Source organism: Chaetodon trifascialis, chromosome 15 (genome assembly GCF_039877785.1).
Source record: "Chaetodon trifascialis isolate fChaTrf1 chromosome 15, fChaTrf1.hap1, whole genome shotgun sequence".
In the NCBI taxonomy this organism is placed as follows: Eukaryota; Metazoa; Chordata; class Actinopteri; order Chaetodontiformes; family Chaetodontidae; genus Chaetodon; species Chaetodon trifascialis.
The window spans coordinates 1,077,722-1,096,226 of NC_092070.1; the positions used below are offsets into that span (position 1 = coordinate 1,077,722).

Here is an 18,505-nt window from a genome sequence, read left to right on the forward strand (position 1 = left end):
CTTAAGGTGGGTAGCCAGAGCTGTGAGCCTCTGCTTGGCAGTCTCCAGAGCTTCATCTATGGACAGCTTGTTGTATCTCCTTGGCACTTCCTTCCTGATCTTTACACCTTTCTGTAGCTCAGTTAGCAAGCTAACGTCCCTCTTTGTTGCCGTGATCTTGCTCTCCAGTGTCCTCTTCCATGGAGGGTTCCCCTGCTCCTTCCAGCTACAGTTGTTCATCTTGTAGCCTGCACAGGATGGCTGTTGCCGCTGCATACATCAGCTGATTGGTCTCAGTGATGGTTTCGGTGGATATAGTCAGCAGTGCCATGTTCACGTCTTCCAGTAGAGATTCATCTGGTACTTTGTCTCTTAGCCTTGGCAGGTAGGTAGTTGTGTTCCCCCAGGATTCTTTTATCTGTTCTCTCAGGTCAGCTGCCCTTGTGTTCAGGGTGTCTGTGTTTCTTGGGGCTTGGTACCCAATCTCATTATGCGGGGATGCAGATGTCATCCCTGCACTGACCTGTCGTCCTGGCTCCCTCTTGCCGTAGCATCTTTGTACCATGGATGAGGCACATTGCACCTCATCTCTAATTGCGACAGTAGGTTCTAGGCGAAATTGTAGACCACAATACTCGGTCTAGACAACCCAAAATGTGATGTCCACAAATGTCGACGCCAGGTCCTAGGAGGTTTAACCTGGACATTGCCAAAATGAATGAATATGGGTTTCTGGAGCTTGATCACGCCAGGGACAGGTTGGATTAAATATCAGATAACTAAATAAGCAAAACAGAGAGATGAGGTCTCTGAGATATTTGAAATTGGATTAAAGTGTCTCTCCACATTTGGAAGTTGTATGGATCATCTCAGCTGATGATCTCCATATCTCATTTGACATCACGGTAATCTTTCAGTGGGTAATTCTCTTCTTTCCACCAGCCTGACATATCTGTCAACCAGGGATGTTTTGGTTATACTTTATGGTAAGGGTACATGACTTATAAATGCATACGGGACATCATGCATGAAAGAGCAGGAATTCATGTAATACTTCCTGAACAATCAGGAATGTACAATGCTTAACAGTATCTCATGCAAGCCTTAATGTAAAAACAATATATTAATGATTATGCTATTTCAATTATCAAGATTTCTGATTCATTAGTGATGTCATACCCTCTTTGTAGTTAAGCTTGCAGGTAATGAGACAGCCTAAAATACTGCACATGAATTCTGTTAAATTGTGTGTGATCATGATTTACTAGGCATTATATTTTTTATGACTTTTTCTTGCTCTTCAAATAAAGCGATCTGGTCCTTTTGTTCAGTTTGTTTATATGTTTGTTTGTCAGCAGAATAATGGAAAAACTTGGTGGAAGGATGGAGCATGGGCAAATGAAGAACCCATTAATTTTTAGAGCACATCCAAATCATGGAGCAGATGAGCAAATTATTTTTCACTTTTATCAACATAAGGTATTAGGCCTTTGCAGAATAAATGGCATGCATCTGAAAATCCTGTGGATTACAGTAAAGTTCAGTAGTGGCCAAATTTAACCAATTCCAAAACAATAAGTAATTGAATATCAATAGAAACACAATGGCTTGTACGGAATTTATCTGGACATAACCAATTATCTAGTTTATGTATCCACAATGTTGATTGCCGTGATGATTGCCATTGTTCTAAACAAAGAAATTACAATATCTGACCTTTAAATCATGTTAAATATTGCACATTACAGTCCCATAAATATTCCAATGATGGTGAGCCTAAGTGAACACATAGTTCATCATAATATATCATATTTAACAAATTAGATAAAGGATTATCAATTAACCCTCATGCCAATTTATAAGGACAGCATAATCCCAATTAATAGAAAGAAGCTGCTACTTGAATTGAATTGAATTGAATTGAAGATTATTTAAAAGACAAATGGCAAACACCTACAAACACTTAATCAAGGTGAAGGTGTTTGGAGACAAAGAGAAGGAAGTCATAATCAAGACCTCTACTTAAAGAGTGGCAGGTGATGTGGGAGGTACTACCACAAGTATGCTGAACCAACACTTGGTGTCTCCTTGTGGAGACAAGGGCGAATAAACTTGCAGTTTCTAACATGATCCATGTTAGTTTAACTGGGCCAGGTTAGCAAATAGGATGGTTAGTTTGCAGGCTAGATGTAACTATGAGTACAACTAACAACCAAGTAGTGGTGTGGCTACTTAAAAACCAAACCGGGACAGAACATTGCAACATTGCATTGGAATTTTGGTAAACCGAGGCATACAGAGGTGCGCCAGGATGGGCGTTGCAGCGCCACGTATACGCCACGTATATGCCGACCCCGGGTCGGCACATGACTCGTTCATCCTGGCGAATTCTAGCATCCCTACAGTCTTTCAGGGGGACACCCCTCTGGATGGGTGGCTGCTAGGTGATAACGGCTATCCAAATGTGGTTGATGACGCCATATATCACACTGTCAACAAGACGGCAGCGTGGTGTGAAAATGGTGTTTTCAGCAGCGCTTGGTCAGTCATCGAACGCACACTGCGTTCAATAATTAGCAACAGCGACGATTCAATGCAGCTATCTGAGTCAACACATACAGTCAGACCTATATTTTGATCAACATCTCATCTGACGACATCGCAAGCGCGACCGAATGTACACAGGTGAAACAGGGATGCAAGCTAATCGGTTAACGTCGCTGTGCCAACCAGAAACAGCATCCTACAGAGCATATATACTGCATCTATCTCGGAGCACTCCAGAGATAGAGAGACACGACACATGGAAAAAAACGCAAGTGATGATCGTTGTCCGCTATTACCCACATCGTTTCATTCCAAATACAAATGTAATCATTGTAATGCTTCACGTTATCTACATCATTGCTTTGAGGAGGAGGAGGAGGAGGAGGAGGAGGAGGAGGAGGATTTACCATCTAACGACCTCATATTTAGACATCAGAATCAGAATCAGAAATCCTTTATTTATTCCCGAGGGGAATTGTTTTTGTTGCAGTGCTCGGTAACCCTTTCTTTTACGGTACAGTAATTACTGGGTATTTACCCAGTAATTAGATGGCAACAAAAACATGTTACCAGGTAATTACAACTGGTAACAAGAATGTAAGTACAATGAAACTATGGACAAATTACTGGGCATTTACCTCGTAACTGTTTGGTAAATTTTAGTGTGTTATTGGGTTATAAGCTGGTAATAAGCAGGTAGCTACAGTCCCCTAATTACTAGCTACTTACCCAGTGAATATATGGTAACAAAAAGATATTACTAGGTATTAACCACTCTAATAAGAAGGTAAGTACAATGAAACTATGGGCAAAGTACTGGGTATTTACCCACTAAATTATAAAGCATTATTGGTAATTACTACTGGTAAGTGTGTAAAAGTGGGTAAAAACAGCAAATCTACGGCTGAAATACTAGGTATACTAGGTAAATTATACTTAAGATTGTAGATACTTTCCCTTTGCCATTGAATCAACACAAACTTGTACCATGTAGGTTCAGATATATTACTATGTAATACATGATCATTTACCTGGTAAGTAAACTAAAACTGTACTGTAAAAGAAAGCCTTGTTTGTTTCCATGTAATTACCATGTTCTTACACATATAATTTGTAATAGATAACTCACCTCACTGGTAAATAAACACAAACATGTACCATGTAGGTTCAGATATATTACTATGTAATACATGCTAATTTTTGTGCTAAGTAAACTGAAACTGTACTGTAAAAGAAAGCCTTGTTTGTTTCCATGTAATTACCATGTTCTTACACATATAATTTGTAATGGATAACTCACCTCACTGGTAAATAAACACAAACATGTACCATGTAGGTTCAGATATATTACTATGTAATACATGCTAATTTTTGTGGTAAGTGAACTGAAACTGTACTGTAAAAGAAAGCCTTGTTTGTTTCCATGTAATTACCATGTTCTTACACATATAATTTGTAATAGATAACTCACCTCACTGGTAAATAAACACAAACATGTACCATGTAAGTTCAGATATATTACTATGTAATACATGATCATTTACCTGGTAAGTAAACTGAAACTGTACTGTAAAAGAAAGCCTTGTTTGTTTCCATGTAATTACCATGTTCTTACACATATAATTTGTAATAGATAACTCACCTCACTGGTAAATAAACACAAACTTGAAACTTATAACTCCACAACATTACTAAGTAAAACATGTCAAATTACCCAGTGAGTAAGATGCAACTGTACTATACAAAAAGGAATGTTTAATTGTTTAAATGCATAACGAAGGCACAGTAGAAAGCAACAAGGTGTGCAAAAGTTTAAATTGTTGCAAATATGAGCATTATTAAATAATATATACTTATTACTGCAGATTTGGGATTCAAAGACAACACTGCAACAACACCAAAAAAACAAACAAACAAAAAAAAAAACCCAGAACTTTAAAATCTGAAATAAAGTATCCCGCTGTACACAAGTAGAGGCAGAGGCAACTTTGGTAAAAGACATTACCTTTCACAAGACACTTACATACATACATTGTATCATGTATATGATAATCCATCAATCCACTGATTGATTATCAAAGGCTTCAATGAAAACAAGTGCACACAACCGAGGAGGGTGAGCAAAACAGTGGAGAAGTGACCAGACTTGCAGATTCACTTAATGGTGCAATTTATAAATCAATAAAAGTCGTATTTTGATCAACATTTGTGATACGTATGAAATAGGGACGTAAACAATTAATCAACTATCGATTAATTGTCGGTAAGAATTTAATCAATTAAATTAAATCAATTGCAGTTAATCTGTCCTTTCCACAGGAGTTTTTCTGTGAAATGTAAACAAGCAAAGCTGACATAATGTAGCAGGATCTCTGTTTAAAACGTGTGCATAGCGCACAAGAGAGAGACAAAGCTGTTGTAGCCTACCTACTGGCCTCAGGCATGTAGATCGCTAAAACACCAACAGCCAGTGAGTAACGAGTCAAAAAGCCACCAACAGTGCTCACTGCTGCCTGAACAGTAGCCTGTTACTTCATGAACACAGCTCAAACTGACCTGGTGCCTCAGCACGGCGCCCAAGCTTTGGTAAAGACACCGATTCCCTCCCGTATTTTAGCTGGCTCGCTACCGAAGCTAAATTTAAAATTAAAAAAAATTTAAAAACGCTCGTCATAGTGGAGCTGAGAACAGTGGAGTTTCCTCTACTACAGCTGAACAGATGACATCTAGTCAAGACATAAGGACCTGTCACAGTCTTATGGTGCATTTCATTATTATAAACTTAAACCTCAAAGCTGTCAGTCCTCAGACTGTCCTGACCTGTCCCTGAACATCACACAGGGACAACATGGAGCTGTGTGATTTGTTACTGAGTCTTATTAATGTTTATATCAGGCTGGGTTCAACAAATCAGTTTATGCTAGTGTGATTTAAGTAGTTAAAATAGACTTAATATCATCATAATAGTGTAGCCTAGTGGCAGGAAAGACCAATTCACCTGTATGTATTATGTATGGCCCATGCTTGGTCACGTTAGAAGTCAGGTTAAGTTAGAGGAAAAATGTTTAGGGTGTTTTTACTGTTCTCAAATGTAAAAATGGGTCACATTGGACTCTCAGCATTATTAAACATTGGACCCTCAGCATTATTGGGCCTTACTTCTTCTGTTTAACTAATATACAGTGTTTCTAATAAATAGCTGTCATACTAATTTCTGCGTAGGACATGGTCAATATTGAAAATCAGTTTCTATCATAGTTGTTGACGATACTCTGTCTTTGGCAATGCCCTGAACTATGATGAACTACAATGACTGTATTATACAATATAAGATGATTGTGTGTTTTATAATGATTAAAGTCACCTCTTTTCCCAAATTTTGCAGGGTTTTGCTTGTTATTCTTCCTCTTCTTCTTCCTCTTTTCTTCTTCTGAGGAGGAGTCTGACCCAGAGTCTGATGAGTCAGACTCTGAGGAATCCATTAGCTTCCTTTTATCTGAGTCATTAACAGAGTACCAAAATTATAAAATAATTATTTTTATTCTTTTTTCTGATTTTCCACCTAAAAAATGATCTTGTTGTAGAGTTTTCTTATATTATTTGTGTGATATGGATACAAAATACGGAATTCATTTAGAATATAGAAATAGCCTTCCATGTTGTTTTTGGTAAGAACACTGTCTGGATACCTTTAGAAGAAGTTGAGGGTCTGGTCTTAAGTTTCTGTCCTGTTTGAGTAGTCGGTTCTCCTCTTTGAGTAGTCGATTCTCCTCTTTTAAGAGTCTATAATCCCCCTGTAGGTTAGCCATGGTTGGGGCAGTGGTTGGAGCAGAGAGATGCGTAATCTCTTCAACTAAAAAAGATGCAAAGGAAATTTATACATATTGATATATATTAGGGCTGCAATGAGCTGCATAATAATACTGTCATTATCTGGAAGCGGTGGAGGGGCCTGAGAACAGGTGCTCGGAGTTAGTGTTTCCAAAACCTGTTTCAATTATCAACCAGAGGAGGGTGCATGATAACAATTTTACACCGGGTGGCCATTATACACTTAATGTTTTTACTTTACATTTGCAGTATATTATATTATTGTCAGAACCTGTCTGGATAAACTGCACAGTACAGGCCATTAAATGTCAACCAAGGGAAGTACTCCTCATGACTGGGGCAGCATATACCCCTTTTGAGCCAGGAAAACCCTATCTTGCAACCACACAAAATACTTTTGTAGTATTTACATCCTTTCCCATATAAAATTAAGTTACCTTCATTGCCAGACTGCAGCAAGTCTTCATCTGGTGGGTTGCTGTTTCTTTTTGATGTGTCTGTTCGTCTCTTACCCCGTGTGAATGGCATGACTACATGTAAAAGAAAGAAAGACTAACATTGTGTTAGTGTCCTTTAGCACATGGACTGTAGCTAATGTTTAGCAAAATAACTTAACACTAGAACCACCAAGGGATCATTTTTACCCCCCTGGCATTTTCAAATGCACGCAATTCTGTGAAAATAAATTCCTGACATCTGTCAGTTCATGACTTTACCTAATATTGATTTATTAATCATGTAGTGAATTATCAGGAGTGTGAGATATAAAGAAAAAAAATATGACCATTTATACCTAGAACCGCAGAGGGGTCATTTTTACCCCCATAGAAATAGCTGTATGGCTGAACTCTAGATTGGCGCCATGCCAGGTTGCTTAGCAGCGCCTATTGTTTACTCAAGACGTTTCATTCATTAGGAGACAGCACAGCAGCCTTTGCTTGCTATTAAGCTATATCTAGCTCATAAAAAGACAGAAAAAAACAAGAAACAGGCTGTATAAAAAGAAGTGGACGTGTCAGAGACTCTGACAGCTTCAGGACCTCAGTGAGGATGGAAAATCTGATGAGGGAGAAATATCACTGTGACTGACCCCTCATTTCCACCTGATCAATCGTCTTCAACTGATAAAAGAGTAAATATCATAAACACGAATGATTTTGTGTGCTGGCTCTATGAAATATTGCTTTGTATCACATACCAGCATCTCAGGCTGCAGAGTTGCAATGGCTCCAACACTGTACAGCGGGTTTCCTTGGCAGTGTGGGACGGAGAGAAATAATCCGCTCAGCATGTGGCTGCTAAAAAAAAGAGTCCCGAATTAAACTGTAACGTCAAAACACATTAGCATAGTTCAAAAAGCGAGCCTGCTACATCTTGAGAAAGACTGTACATTGGCTGGCGTCAGTACACAGGGGCTTGTCTGTTAAATGATTACAACAAAAAAATTATATGCACAACAGAATATTAACTTATATGCATCCCAAAGCCATGGAGAGAATCCATCGCTCTGGTTAAGTTTGTTCCCTGTTGCGTTACGTTGTTGCTGAGTTTTGGTAGTCAAAATGCAGTAAGTAGGCTACAACGAAGGAATAACGTTATGCATCTAAATTATCACAAAACAGTTCACTGTATCTTGCACAATCAAAATACCTTAGCAAAATGCTCCTTGAAGGGTGCGTTATTCACTCCCAGCCGTCTTCTTTTCTCATCAAATTTGACAGAGCAGCACCACAGGTCTGACGCATCTTCCGGTCTACACGGAGATCGCCAGCGAGTAAAAGACATTTCTGTTTAACAATCTACGTACATGTGACAGTACAAATTACATGTGAATGAATGGACTTGAAAATGTTCAATAAATGTTACGTAATGAAAGTGACTTATGAAAGACTGGTGCTTTGGTGCACTCGTACAGTTTTTTTTCACAAGCGACACTCTTATTGTGAAGTATTTCCGTTGTTGTAGTCGGTGCATTGGTGTTGATTTTATTAAAGTGAAAAGGCCGGGAAATTCAGCAGGAACTGAGGACAGAAGAAGAGGAGAACGTTGCTGATATCTATGGGGAGTTTCGAACCTGGTAAAAGTAGGTTGAAACTATTAAATCAATATATAAAGGCAACACGATGATATTACAGATGCATTTAATGTTACATCCGTTATATTTTGAATTGGTTTTTTTTTTCTTTCCAGTAAAATGACACAGACAAGAAAATTACTGCAGAAGACAGCACAAGGTGGTAAAAACCTGATAAGATGGCTTCAGAAGAACAGGCTGTTGGCAAGAAAAAAGCAATGCCCTGTCTGCAACAGCAGAATGAAACTGAAAAGAACAGACACAACAAAAGATGGATATAGGTGGTAAGGTCGACGGATCATTGCTACACACACGCATATAAGTGTACCATTACATTGCTGTATCTTTAGCCTTCTTAAAATTGATCAGGTTTTAAAAGAAAATAAGCATTTTGTCATTCAGAATATTGAAATACCAACCAGACCTAAGTGGGATTATTGATATCTAGATCTGTCTGTGTTTTTTGGTCTATACTTAGGGTTAGTGGTTGAGGGTAATTACATGTAGAATGGCATTCAAGCATATTTTGTCTGCACAATCTCTTGACTAGAGTGGTGACTACAAGTCACACACTTGAGATGTGCTGTAATCAATGGATATGCAACCACGGACTTAATATGACAACTGTGCCCAATGTTAAACTACACTTTTGGTGCAAGAAATGTTAGAAACAAGTAAAAATGCTTTGCAATATTATTTGTTATTGGTGAAAATGACTCTCTCCACACAAATATTTTCAGTGCACACACATGTATTTGGCATTTCATATAATATTAATAAATAAAATATATAAAAATACATATATTTGTAGATTCTTATTGCATATATTTAAAACAATAAATATTTGTGTGTGCATCAGAAATACATTTGTGAAACTTTTTTGGTTATTTGTGGATATTTTTTTTACATTTATATTAAATATCAAATATATGTGTGCGCACTGAAAATATTTGTGTGGAGAGAGTCATTTATATATAAATCTTAACATGTACTTGTGAATCCTTTTGTGTGCATTTATTAATATTGAGACTAATCTAACTCCATATAAAACTACACTAAATCCTTCAAACGCATCATGTTGAAGCATAAAACCAAAATAATGAAACAAGTCACTTTTCAAAGACTTTTAGAGGTCACTATGAATGAACAATAGTGTTTTGCCTTCAAAAACACATAAGAAACATAGTAAATTTAATTTATCAAGTCAACACATTAAATTAATTCTTATTTCTCTGTGCCATCTGCAAATTTTGTTACAGGATCTGTAGAAAGACAGCCCATAAGAGCAGGGGCATCACAAGGTCCATCAGGGAGGGCTCCATATTCTCTGGGTCACACATTCCGTTGCCAAGTTGGCTGACATCATGCACAGGTCAGGGTCCTTCTCCGTGTCTGTCTCTCAGTGTATTTTTTTTTACACTTTATGTTGTACGAATGTGGCCTATTATTGCTGACCTGTTAAGACCAGATTAGCATGTTTTATGTAAAAATCTAATTAGATTCTTCATTGTTGTTTTATGATTATAATCAGGCTGATCAGTTGCTAATATACTTTTTTTTGTCTTAGTTTGTCACAGGGTTTGCGAAAGCGGCAAATCGACCTGATAGAGGATGGAGTATGTGGGAGCAGCAAGTCACTGACTCGGGTGACAACACTCTTACGAAAAATATGCGTTAAAGCTGTCAGGCGACTGGAGAGAAGACGAGGAATGCGCATTGGAGGGAGGAGAGCTTTTGTCGCAATTGATGAGAGCAAATTCAGACACAAAAGAAAGGTACTGTTTGTTTTAGTAAAATTGTAATTTATGCTTTGAATAGTAGATTACATGTGAATTACCATGGCAATATAAATACCTATCATCAGTCATTGGTATTTTGATATAAAAATTTCATACTGTTTCATCTCTAGTGTGTACCATGACCATGAGGGTGAATCTAACATGCATCATCATCCAACATCAAATGATACATTTTCGGTGGAATACCTTTATATATGACATGCTCATTTTTCAGTACGGATGTGGACGACGAGGACACACCTGGCAAAGGCGCTCATGGGTCTTTGGCATGCTGGAGGTGAAGAGGTCCAGATGACGTCCCATCTTGAAATTGGTGAAAAATCGGTCAAGAAGGCGATTACTGCCAATAATACAAAGGTATATTAGACCGGGCACTGAGGTGATCAGTGATTGCTGGAGGGCCTACAATAGTTTGTCCAATCGAGGGTACATTCACTATCAGGTGAATCACCAAAGATATTTTGTCCACCCTGGGACTGGTGTGCATACGCAACACATTGAACGGGCATGGCGAAATTATAAAGAGGACATCTACAGATACCGGGGCAACTTTTCAGAGGAGGCTTTGAGGATGAACCTAAGGTTCATTGAATGGAATCACTGGCTTGGAAAAAAACACAAAGAGGGCATTCTTGGACGCTTGTTTAAAGATAAGCAAGCATGTTACAAAGTGTAACAAACATACATAATGTTTCAGCGTTTTTTCAGACTATTATGGTCTGTGTTTTTAGTTCCTGTTTTATTTTGAAGTTCTGTGTCCTGTTTTCCTGTGTCATGGTCTGTGTCTTTTGGTCCGTCTCAAGTTCCCGTTTTATTTTGAAGTTTCGTGTCCTGGCTTCCTCTGTGCCCCCTGCTCGTGATTACCTAATGAAATAAAAAATGATCATGTATTACATAGTAATATATCTGAACCTACATGGTACATGTTTATGTTTATTTACCAGTGAGGTGAGTTATCTATTACAAATTATATGTGAAAGAACATGGTAATTACATGGAAACAAACAAGGCTTTCTTTTACAGTACAGTTTCAGTTTACTTACCAGGTAAATGATCATGTATTACATAGTAATATATCTGAACTTACATGGTACATGTTTGTGTTTATTTACCAGTGAGGTGAGTTATCTATTACAAATTATATGTGTAAGAACATGGTAATTACATGGAAACAAACAAGGCTTTCTTTTACAGTACAGTTTCAGTTCACTTACCACAAAAATTAGCATGTATTACATAGTAATATATCTGAACCTACATGGTACATGTTTGTGTTTATTTACCAGTGAGGTGAGTTATCCATTACAAATTATATGTGTAAGAACATGGTAATTACATGGAAACAAACAAGGCTTTCTTTTACAGTACAGTTTTAGTTTACTTACCAGGTAAATGATCATGTATTACATAGTAATATATCTGAACCTACATGGTACAAGTTTGTGTTGATTCAATGGCAAAGGGAAAGTATCTACAATCTTAAGTATAATTTACCTAGTATACCTAGTATTTCAGCCGTAGATTTGCTGTTTTTACCCACTTATTACCAGTAATAATTACCAATAATGCTTTATAATTTAGTGGGTAAATACCCAGTACTTTGCCCATAGTTTCATTGTACTTACCTTCTTATTAGAGTGGTTAATACCTAGTAATATCTTTTTGTTACCATATATTCACTGGGTAAGTAGCTAGTAATTAGGGGACTGTAGCTACCTGCTTATTACCAGCTTATAACCCAATAACACACTAAAATTTACCAAACAGTTACGAGGTAAATGCCCAGTAATTTGTCCATAGTTTCATTGTACTTACCTTCTTGTTACCAGTTGTAATTACCTGGTAACATGTTTTTGTTACCATCTAATTACTGGGTAAATACCCAGTAAATACCCAGTAATTACTGTACCGTAAAAGAAAGGGTTACCCAGTGTTCCTTTAAATTTTAAGAATTAGAAAAAAATTAGAAAAGAAAGAAAAGAGAGAGAACTATATATATATATAAAGCAAATATAAAAACAAAACATTTATATTGAACTATAAAATATAGAACAGAATATATATATATATATATATATATATATATATATATATATATATATATATATATATATATATATGTATGTATGTATGTATGTATGTATATATATATATATATATATATATATATATATATATATATATATATATATATATATATATATATATATATATATATGTATGTATGTATATATATATGTATGTATGTATACACACACACACACACACTAAGAAAAAATAAACAGTATATACAAACGGGTGTGCAAAGTAATACAAACGGATGTCAGGAGACATGAGTGACGTCAGTCTCCTTGAAACTTGCTGTGCGCCTGACCAGCGGCGTTCTTAAAGGTGAGACGAGGAGCTGCTGCGATTGGTGAAAATTTGACTCGGCTGTGTCAAACCCACACCTGCCTTCTCCCCTCCCTCTTTCCGAGTTGCACCAATGGGTGGGACTGAGATGAGAAGGAGGAGGAGATGCGCCGCCGGCGCAGCGCACGAAAATACCAAAGTCTGCGCCACCACGCCCCATCAGCGTAGTGGACCTGACTTTGCGCCTGCGCCGCGCCGGCGGTGGAGCCGAAAATAGAGCCCTAGGTCACCACTTTGAAGGACAAACACAATAAAGCCATGAAAAAAACAATGAAATAACAGGTATAGCCTACTGACTTTGGCAAACCCCATTTTACTAAATTTAAAGTTAAGTTACTAAAACTCCCCTTTTCTATTTGGCATTTTCCATTTTTCCTAAGCCCTACTTAAATTAACACAAGTGTAATGTGAAGTGAAATGCATGTGCCGACTTGGAGGCGGGCTAGTTTGCCCCTTGCCCACGTCAGTAACCTCACCTACTCAAGCTAAGTTGCAGCAGTTTACAACTGTATTAACAATGGCCAAGTCAAAGGATGTCTGTGTCATGTAAGTTTGGAAGACCTTCTTCCAAGGCCTTCTTCTTCAACCTTGGTGTATGAGATGCTGCTATAGCCAGAACCAACCACCTTCTGACCATAGAAAATGTCTGTCTTTCCATTTGTCTAATCTTTGTAGATGCCGATGTGGAGTTTAGCTGGACAGAAGAGGAAGTAGCAGATATGTATAACAACACCAGCTTCATCATTGCTGCTGATGGTAGGTCATTGACATGATCAAAACTAAAACACATTGAACAACTCTTCTCTAGGACACCATGCTTCACTTTCAAAAGGTTATTGAGCTGAAACAGAAGCTCAACTATTTGAAATTAAGTAAACGACAGTTGTTGTTTAATTGGAATCAAAATCGGAAATCAGAATTGGAATCGGCTTGATTGGCCAAGTATTTGTGCACATACAAGGAATTGCACTCAATCAATGTACTTGCATAGGAAAAAAAAGAACATACAGCACAACAAGGACAAGAGACAAACAAAAAAAGACTGAGCAGTATATTTAGTGTGAAATTATGGAAGAAACAGTAAACAATATTTGCATTTTTTATGTTCAATAAATTATATTCAATCTTTCCATACTTCTAACAGGCTAGGGAAATGATGTATCCAAAGAGGTTTGATGCTTGACGGTGCCTTAAAAGACTTTTAACTTGGAATGTGTTGTAGTCGGAGCAAAAAAAAATTTGAGAGGCTTTAGAGGGAAGACAAATTGCAGACAGTAACCTTCTCAGGGGAGCAACTGATACTTTGACCCTGGCAGTGGTCCCAGCATACCAAATGATGATTGAGAAAGTGGTGTAGAAGTGCACCATCATTGTTTTTGGCAGGTTGAACTTCTTCAGCTGCTGCAGAAAGTACACCCTCTATCTGGCTTTTCTTGGTGAGTGAACTGATATTCAGCTCCCACTTGAGGACCTGGGTGATGATGGTGCCCAGGAAGCAGAACTCCAACCAGTGTTGACTGTCACATGGGTAAATGGGGCAGGTGGGAATGGGCTCTGTCTGACATCCACAACATCTTCACTGTCTTAAGCATTGAGCTCGATGTTGTTCTGACTGTACCAGGTCACCAGATGGTCATCTTCCACCTGGAGGCAGATTCATTCCCACCTGTGATGAGCCCAAGGAGGGCGGTTAGGTCCGCAAACTTCAGAAGTTTGACAGACTGAAGGTGTAGCTTTTGGTGTACAGAGAAAAAAGCAGAGGGAAAGGACATGGCCATTGGGGCATATGGTGCAGATGGTCTAGGAGTCAGAGACATGTTTCACCAGCTTCATGTGCTGCCTCCTGTCAGACAGGAAAGCTGTTATCCACCTGCTATTGGGCAGGTGCACTCAGCTGGGACAGAAGTAAAAAATTTGCAGTTGATGAAAAATGATTCCAAGTCGGTATGACAGTGCTGCAGGATCACTGTCATATCATTGCACCACCCCGCTGTTTTTAGGCAGATTGGACAATGTACATTACATGTTACAACGGCTTCCATTTTCATGCCAAATAATATGTCATCATGGCAACAGTGTTTGATGAAAACTCACAAGCTTCATTATTTCATCAAGGTCATAACTTTGCTGACAACATGTATTTTGAGGGGAACCCAGTTAAGCCGCTAGGAGTAATTTGCAAGTGTGTAGGGCCTGTAACCTTCTGTTGACAATTTCATCGCATCTCGTTCATTTTGATGACAGAAGAGGCCTCACATCCAACTTGGTAGGAGTATAACTACTGGCAGATCCTGGTGCCGTTCAAGCTTTTGCAAGGGATGCACATGCAGTTAGATTTCAAAAAACAATTAGGCTATTTATAAGACCAAATATATTGAAACATACTTTTCTGCCTGGACTGGCTTTCCCAGCAGGAGAACAAGTCCAAACCTAGTGGTAGCTTATTACAATCACACTCATACATTTATAGGCCACTATACAGAGTCTGTTGCTGCTGGTAGGGGCATCTGGAAGAGCTTTTCTGAGAAAACTGTTACCTTTCAATTTGTCCCAGTTTCTCTCAATGATTTGTTTGACTTTGTTTACTTGCTTACCGTTCCAGAAAGAGAGGTAACTGAAACTCTGAGTCAGTCACCATGGTAACAGACTCTGTGAACATAACCTGCCCACTCTGTTGACCCCTTACCCTGACCCTGAGCCAGGGCCTCAACAACGTTTTAATGTGGCCCACTGCAGGACTGGAGCCCAGGTTGAGATGGCCATAGGCATACTCAAGGCATACTCGGTTCCAGTGCCTGCATAAGCTCAGGGTACCCCAGAGAGGGCATTTGACATCATTGTGGCATGTGTTGTTCTCCATAATATTGCAACTATCAGAGGAGAGCTACACCATGGTGTACAAATTAACGACCCTGAGGATGACCATCCCATCCACCCTGCAGACATGCAGAATGGAAGGGCTGTGTTAAGTCAAAAGTAGACTTATGTCAAAAGTAGTTTTTCTCTAAATTTTGTAGTATATTTTCTTTTGTAAATGTAATATTATTTAATACCAATAGCAGTCACATGAGCCCATAATCCAAAATATTCAAAATAATTCTTGTAGTATACCAGTTGAGGGCAGCGCTGAGCGGAAAGGTCAGCCGGATGATCAGGTAAATTGGTGGAGGCTGCATTTCACTTTGGTTTGGAACAGTGAGACAAAGACTCCATGCAGCAGGGTGACATTTCTGTGGAGGGCTTCAGAGACGCTATTGGTATGACTGTTTATTTATTTGATGTATACAATGTTTGATTTGACTCTTTCGGAGATGTTCATTCCTATGTTTAGTTTGACAGTGCGCCCATATCTTTTCCTTATGTGCCAGCATGCGCCGCTTCAAATTTGTTTAGCAACGTGTGTTGCGCAATAGTTTCATGTGGTTTACGGTGTTGAATTGCAAGGGCCGACACTGTTTAACTAGATAAGATGTTAAAGGTGCTTGTGCACGTTATTAAATAAGACGGTGGGCAAACTTGCATTTAATATTTTATTAGGTGCAAATGTATTTATTATTTATTTATTTTCCTATATATTTAATATCGTTTATAGTATTTGAAATTATTGGAAAGTTAAAATTTGAACGGTCATTTATTAGGAAATAGGAAATAAATTAGTTAACTTGAATTTGTTATTTAAAACATATTGCTTTAAAAAGTAAAAGAATAATCAGTTTGAGAAATGAACGAAAATTAAGTTGCTTGGAAAATAATAATATTTGGAAGAAAGGTTATTCCATCCATCCATTATCTATACCGCCTATCCCTTTCGGGGTTGCGGGGGGGCTGGAGCCTATCCCAGCTACAATGGGCGAGAGGGGGGGTACACCCTGAACCGGTCGCCAGTCGATTGCAGGGCCACATTCAAGGACAGAAAGGTTATTGTTGTTGCATTTAAGTCATGAAGTTGTTTATTTTATTTGAAATGTGAATGTTTCAGCAATAGCTAATATTGTGTTTTGTGTGGTTAAAGGTTATCAACCCATGCTCTGCTTACAACTACAACTACAACTACAACTACAACTACAACTGAAAAAACAACTGCCATTATTGTATGAACTTAAACTTTGCAAAAGTGAAAGAAGAGCTGAGTTGCCCCAGTGTCCTCTGTGTCCACCTCCAAGCCCTTTTCAAGTTTAGGCAGAAACTGATGTCAAAGCCCAAATAACTTGACAGGGACCTAATCAGCAGAAATTACTTCTGATTAAGACAAATTCACATGTGATTTGGTCCTCTTTTTTCCCTAAAATTACAAAAGCAGCCGTTAGGATTTGTAATATAGTTCCACCCATTAACATATTTCACCTGTGAAGTGCACCCACGTCAACTGGCGTTCCAGTAATAGAATTTCAAGGTCTGTTTTTCTAATCTGGCGATCCGGATAGGCCATTTCCTTTTCACTTTTCCCTATACTCTTGATGAGGTGGACTCTATAAAACTCCTTCACTGGTAACTGGGAAACATATGGATGACATTTAAATCCTACAGATCTACAAACAGATTTAACATGGTATTGAGCAAAAATCTCACTGTGTCAAGCTGTGCTGTGGAAGTTGATGGACCCTCCTCCTGGTGATGCCCAGCCATGTTCTGTTGAAGGACAAGAATGTGCTAGTTGTTTGTCCATTATCTATGCTCATCACTTCAGTGTACATGTCAAACTCCAGATTTCACTCAAGAATGTAAAGGAATGTGAATGGGTAGAGCACTGGCAGTAGCTATACATAATATTAGGACACTCTTCAGTGGGCCTCTCTGGATTTCTCCCTGTGGCAGCAGTGTTTCATCATCATCATCATCATCATCATCATCATCATCATCATCCTCCTCCTGTGATGCAGGAAAAGATACTGTTTCAGAATACTTTGAACTACCATCTAAGGCAAGATCTATGTATGGAATACTTACAGCTGCAGGGTGTTCAATTGTTTCAGTAGTAGGAGGCTGAACGAGGCAGATGACACCATCCACAACTGTTGGGGGGGTGGAGATTTTATACAGTTTTATAATAAGTTTTATATATAATATACATTTTATTTTTTAAAAAGACAAAAGTGTATACTTGCATCTGACGTAAGCACTTGTGTCCTGGGGGGTGACAAGCTCAGATGAGCTTCCCCCAGGGATGCTTTCAGCCACCGGTCCGTCACGGTTTTGGCTGAGGGCCAGCTCCTCAGCCTCTGTCAGAGGTGGTTGAGGTGGCCCCCCACCTGTTTTTCAGGCCTCTGCCTTGTTTCTGTTGGCTGAGCAGAACTCAAATTTTAATCTTTTTCTAAATTAGTATTTTATTGAGTGTTCGTGGACACGTCACATTTTAAATGACTTCAATACATATAAAATAAAATGTGTAAACATTGTATCAAGTGTTAATCTTTTAAGTGGGGTATTAAGTGATATGATGTATTAACATTTTAAGTCAATTAAAAAATAAAATTAAAATCAAAGTGAGGTACATGGCCTAGCAAAATATGCATTACCTTTTTGAATGATGTTTTTATATTTCATTTTTAGCCGCTTCTTTCTCCCCTGTTGGATTGCACCTAAATGAAAATCAGATTTCATTCCTACTTATATTCATAACTAGTGTTGTTTTTGGCGGCCTGTTTTAATTTTAGTTTTAGTCTAGTCTTTGTGTCAAGCTGTCATTTTAGTTTTTATTAGTTTTAGTCACGTTCATAGTCTTTTTAGTCTAGTCAACTTTCAGTCGACTAAAACTCTGAGCATTATTATTTATTTTACTTATTACTTATTTTAGTCAGAATTATCCATGACTATTTTCATCTAGTTTTAGTCGACGAAAACTGATGACATTTTAGTCTAGTTT

At 38.1% G+C, this 18,505-nt stretch overlaps 1 protein-coding gene and 1 pseudogene across 3 annotated transcripts in view; both read left to right on the forward strand.

Moving 5' to 3' along the window:
• mettl22 (methyltransferase 22, Kin17 lysine) overlaps positions 1-18,505 on the forward strand; it is a 179,005-nt gene that overhangs the window by 103,240 nt on the left and 57,260 nt on the right. For 2 of the 3 annotated variants that reach the window (XM_070980235.1, XM_070980236.1), the window contains exon 9: positions 13,318-13,398. The exons of the other annotated variant lie outside the window; for it this stretch is intronic. In XM_070980235.1, the coding sequence (XP_070836336.1) occupies positions 13,318-13,398 (81 nt within the window). The remainder of the gene's footprint in view (positions 1-13,317; positions 13,399-18,505) is intronic. 3 annotated transcript variants of the gene reach the window in all.
• Positions 649-10,906, forward strand: LOC139343079 (uncharacterized; annotated as a pseudogene).